At 41.7% G+C, this 5597-nt stretch overlaps 1 protein-coding gene across 1 annotated transcript; it reads right to left on the bottom strand.

The window, feature by feature from the left end:
• Positions 1–851: 851 nt before the first annotated feature.
• LOC111139889 (basic helix-loop-helix family member b9) lies at positions 852–4942 on the bottom strand. Its single transcript, XM_022492315.1, has 3 exons — positions 4842–4942; positions 4370–4445; positions 852–3661 (listed from the first exon to the last, which is right to left on the bottom strand). The coding sequence occupies exon 3, from the start codon at positions 3326–3328 to the stop codon at positions 1673–1675; it is 1656 nt and encodes a 551-aa protein (XP_022348023.1). The 5' UTR covers positions 3329–3661; positions 4370–4445; positions 4842–4942; the 3' UTR covers positions 852–1672.
• Positions 4943–5597: the final 655 nt, after the last annotated feature.

A 5597-nucleotide genomic window follows, 5' to 3' on the forward strand; every position in this document is an offset into this window, starting at 1 on the left:
TTATGCCAAGTGAAAGAAGCCACACACCCCTGACCCACTCCCCTAAATATATACTGTATGGCTCCATTTATATAAACAAATTTCAGAAAATGAAAACAATTGTATATTGTTAAAAAACAGATTAGTGGTTGCCTGGAGACAGGGAGACATAGGGAAATGTGGTAGGGATAAAAAGGGGTATGAAGAAACTCTGGGGGTCATGATGGTATGTTCAGTATCTTGACTGTGGTGAGAGTTTCACATATGTATACATACATCAAAATGTATTAAATGGTATACTGTAAAGATTTCTTTTTAATGTAGAGACAGAGAGCATGAGCAGGGAGGGGCAGAGAAAGAAGGAGAGAGAATCTTAAACAGGCTCCACACTCAGTGCAGAGTCTGATGCAGGGCTCAACCTCACCAATCCTGAGATCATGACCTGAGCTGAAATCAAGAGCTGGAGGCTTAACCAAATGAGTCACCTAGGTGCTCCCAAATTATATACTTTAAATATATAAGGATTAATGTATGTCAATTGTATATCAATAAAGCTATTAAATAAAAAGCTTGTGGTAGATCTGCATAATACTAAGTTGGAAAGATAATTATAAAGATGAGGCAAGTTGCAGAATACTACTCTTGTTTTTCCAAAAATCTAAATGTGTGCATATTATTAAGAGGGACATGCATGGGGCACTTGGGTGGCTCAGTCAGTTAAGTGTCCGCCTTCAACTCAGGTCATGATCCCAGGGTCCTGGGATCGGGTCCCACATCGGGCTCCCTGCTCAGTGGGGAGCCGGTGTCTCTCTCTCCCTCTGCCTGTCATTCCCCTGCTTGTGAGCTCGCTCTCTCTCCGTATCAAAAATAAAATAATTCTTTAAAAAAAGAGGGACATGCAATGAAATATTAGGGCACTATGCACTAATTGTTCACACAGAAGAAACATTAAGTGATTAAAAATTTGTTATAGAAGCACATTTATTGATATGGAAAGATGCCCAAAATATATAGTCAGGGGGGAGAAAGTTACAAATAATTTACAGTATGATCTTGTTTTAGTTTCATAACTACTGAAAAATCTCAAAGCATATAACCTAGTATTTTCACACATTCTCTTCAGTTTACACCAGCAGTTGTAATTCCTACATGAGTTATCTGATAAAGGCTGAATAAGGGGAAAACACTAATTCCTCTTACATTAAACAGCCTACAGCAACTCCTGCCTTCTTTACATGTTGAGAGCACATTCAGCAATTCGTCTGTATATGTATGGATATATGTGAGTCCTATTATCTTTTTGTGTGCATATGCTTTATTTCTGCAATTACAAATTTCAATGACATTTTCTTTTTTTTTTTTTTTTTTCAAAAGAAATAGATCCAAGCAAATAATAATGAACAAGTTTACCCTATTTAAGATGAACTGGTTCACTATCTTAAGTAAAATGTTAAAAAGTTGCCCATCTACACAAGATTAAAATCAACAGATGTTTTCAGCTTACAATGCAATACTCATTTGATATTTCAAAAATGGTCTAGCTCAAACCTAGAGACTGTCGCAGGTAATGTCATGTTAAAGATGTGATTTTATAATGTACACACTGGTAACATTCAAAACATTATGTAAGGCTCTTTAGGAATACACAGCCTATTAGATTGTTCAAAGCATTCACTTTTATTTCTGGCTCATTTTACATTCTTTCAATAATTACTTTAACTTCACGGAAAATGGCCATCAGTGTATTGTAACTCATGTGATCGACAACTACAACTGAACCCTTTCTGATATGCTCCTTTATGTTAATAAATATGGCCACAGCACTAACGAGATTGGCTTTTGCCTCTTTCTGGTTAAAGATGAGTTTTAATGCTGCTAAGGCCTTTGTATTGATCATATCTCTGGCTGCAGCTGGATTTTCAGACATATTCAAAAGTACTTTTAAAACAAGATTTCTGGTTTTACGATTTCCCAAGGATAGCAAATGGAAAAGCTCTGCAAAGCAATTGGCAACAATGTGGTGATGGTTAGAATCAGCCGTCAGTTGTCCTAGTATCTTTAATCCAGATTGCTGGCCGGGTGAGTTCAAGGGAAAAGACATGGTTTCCTTACACATATGCTTAACATGTAATTCAATCTTGCGTTGTCTCTCATCCCCAGAAGGAGGATTCAGAGTAATTACGGCCTTCTTTCTTATTTCAGAGGAAGGAAAACTGAGCAAGCTTTCAATAAGCGTCACTACACCCACCTCATTAATAAACTCTTGGGCAAAGGGATGAACATTAATGATCCCCATTGCAATTTGAGCTATTTTATGAATAAGAGGATCAGTAGTTGACTTAAGTAAGGTAACAAGTTTTTCAAATTCCTCAGAATCCATGTAGCATTCCATTTTGCAAGGGCAAGCAAAAGGCTTAATCCCATTCACTTCCCTGATCCTGATTTGGCGTCTAATCTCCTCTATAGTCTGGATGCAAGGGCCAGAACCAAATGGGTACTCAGGGACAGGCTGTGAGCATGAAGTAGTGCTCCTAGAAGGGCATGTTGTTTCCACAGGCAAAGAAGGGGTATTTTCCTCAGCTGAGGCCAGGACAATATATGAAGGAGGCTTTGTCTCAAATGGGACTTGGGATCTAAAGCCTAACACTGCTGGAGTTACAGCAGGAGCTTTGGGCCAGATAGTTACCTCAGACCAGTCCTTGGGCCTATTTTTTTCATTAATTTCATCCACAGGCTGGGGCCTAACTATCCTGCTCACAGGTCTAGGATTAGGATCAAAACTGGTTTCATCTCCATCCCAAAACCAGTTCCCAATAACATTTTCTTCCTCCTCCTCCTCAGTCCCTGGCCTAGATTTATAGCTGGCCCCAGCCACAGGTTCTAACTTTTCAGCACAGGTTGGGGGACCTATACCAGCTTTACCTTCATCCTTAGCACTAGAACGATTACTAGTCTCTTCTCCATTCCAAAACCAGGAACCAACATTGGCCTCTTCCCCAGCCCAAAACCAGGTATCAATACCAGCCTTATCTTTACATGTGGACCTGGACTCAGCATTAACCTCAGCCACAGAAGACATCCCAGATACTCTAGTGACCCCGTCTTCAGCTTTGGGACTGAAATCTGCCAGGGCTCTTTCCTTTATCTCAGTAACAATCCTGTTCTTAGACCTTGCATTCGTCGTCGTTGTTGCTGCATCAGCTTGAGACCCTGCCTTGGCTGTTGCTTTGTCCTGGGTCTTGACTACAGCTCTGACTATGCCAGTAGACTCCCTCTTCGCTTCAGCTTGTACACCAGCCCTTTTTTGAGTTTTGGCTTTGTTTCTACTCTCATTCTTAGCCCCAGTCATGGTTGAAGACCAGTTATATAGATAGCCCTATAAAATCTTGGCCTTGGTTCTCAATGTGTCCCAGGTCAATGCCTTAACACTCTTTCACTGGGTCAGACGTAAACTTTGTAGCAAGAGTTACTCATTAGCTCAACAGTCACACCGTCCCCTTCCAAAACACATAGCCTCTGTCAGTGATACAGAGACAAGCAGAGGAATTCAGCCTGAGTGAAGATGATGGTTTCTGAGTACAGACCTGTTGAAGGTGATGATCTGTCACTCCAAGGCCACTATAGCCACCACTGCAGATGGATCGGAGGTGGAAGAAGAAAATGAGCTTTAAGTCTCTTCCAACTGTGTTTCTCCATGCAGACAGCCACACAAGACATGAAAATAGAGATGGATTACATGACAGAAGTAGAATAGTAGAAAACTCTGTTACCTTATTTTATCCCTTCCACACTCCCACTAATGCCCAACAATGTACTGCCCAAGCACTAACACACTCTTTTCTCTATATCACATAGGAGCAGATGATGGAAAAGCTTGCTGAAAGTGAGAAAGGCTAAAAAACATCCAGCTCCTTTGGTATACACCACTATAGTCTATAGGTCTACCAAGGTAGGCCTCATACCAACCTATACTCATCTAGTGCAATTTGTTCCCCCTTCATTACTTCTAGGAATGAAAAGTCCTATAGCCAATACACAGGCAGAGCTACGGACAAAAATACAGGAGCGCTGGAATTTTGAGTATTTGGTAGACAGACATGTGTTCTGAATTCTAAACCCAATATATGCCTTTTCAAATCTAGAACTTTGGTTATATAATGTTTCTGGCCTCCTTTGTCCTCATGGCTTCCCACCCCATTTCCTGATCATCTATCAATTACCCTCTAGGCACAATCCTGGCTTAATTTATCCCCATTTCCTATACAAATGTGAGGATAGAAGTGTCTGGAGAGTTGGAAGACAATGGCTCCAAGATATGATCTGGTCTTACCTACTTGCCAGTAGCCCATTTCCATCCCCAATAAATAGGGCTGCTCATGCTCACACTCACCTTGGACCCAAATGAATAGTTTTCGTCCTCTTGCTTAATTCAAAGTGAAAAACTACCTACAGCTTTCTACAGGAACCTATAAAGAAATAAACTTAAGAATAAATAAAAAGCAAAAGAGAGAAAACAGGAGATTAAGCTATCCCAACACCCATCACAAGAGTTATAACACATACTTTTGTTTATTTGAGGCCATGTTAAATGTCTCCCACCTGTCTGCTCCTACCAGATGTTTCTGCATCCATTCCCCCAAGACCTGCAGCTTTTCTAATTATACTTCCTCCCAGTTTTTAATCCTGTCATTTTCCCAGAAGAAACCACACCTCTTTCCTGGGACAAATTATAAGATGGAAGAGTGGACAGTGGAATGTAGGCAACTGTATTTAGAAGGCACTCAGTACAAATATTAATGACTATTATTTCAATACCATCTTTGCATGTCCCTACCCTTTCCCCATGCATACAAAGACCCTACCTCATTGCCACCTATGCCAGCCAGCCCACACAGTAGGGGTCCTCAGGAACTTCTACCCTTCCCACCAAAGAACAGTCCTTAGCTGGAGAAGAGTCCCGTCCTGCAAAAAGGAGGATGAGCACTCATCAAAACATCAAGAGAATATATTGACAGTGCCAGGAAAATACGAGGTTAACAGACAGATACCCAGAGTTCAGGTCCTAACATCACCTTTGAAGAATCAGGAAATAAGTTTAAACATCATAGGATCTACAATGACCCTTCAGAAAATATTCCCCTCTATTTTGACCCACCATTCCCACACCTCAACATATTAAAGGGGGCTGCGATGTTGAGAAAAAGGATCCTGAAGGAGAAAGGTGTATTAATACTACACTATTTCTTTACACGGACCCTTCCTGTGAAAGGTGATCTACTCCTCACCCTGTCATTTCCTTGCGTTTACTTAGGTGCAAAATATAAGTATGGAAGGGAATATTATAAAGTGGATAAACACTTCATTTTGATGTCTTCATAACCTACCCACTCAACCGCTCTTTTGCTAATGCGTCAGACCCACCACACAGAAAGCATTTGGCATCAACCAGGCGCCTGTGGGAAGGGACAGCACCCAGGGCGCGGGGCCCAACAGGCCCTTTTCCAGAATCAGGGCCCGAAGCAGCGACGCCACCGGCCGCCCGCTCCCGCCAACTGGGCACAGAGCTCCGACGCCCCCACCCTGCCCCCCCACCCCCGCGCCCGCAGCCTCCCTGGGCA

Source organism: Enhydra lutris, unplaced genomic scaffold (genome assembly GCF_002288905.1).
Source record: "Enhydra lutris kenyoni isolate GAN:26980312 unplaced genomic scaffold, ASM228890v2 scaffoldscaffold123, whole genome shotgun sequence".
NCBI lineage: Eukaryota > Metazoa > Chordata > Mammalia > Carnivora > Mustelidae > Enhydra > Enhydra lutris.

What these genes read in the sequence shown, in the direction of transcription:
- LOC111139889 (XM_022492315.1), bottom strand. Translation starts at nt 3,328, where the DNA reads ATGACTGGGGCTAAGAATGAGAGTAGAAACAAAGCCAAAACTCAAAAA.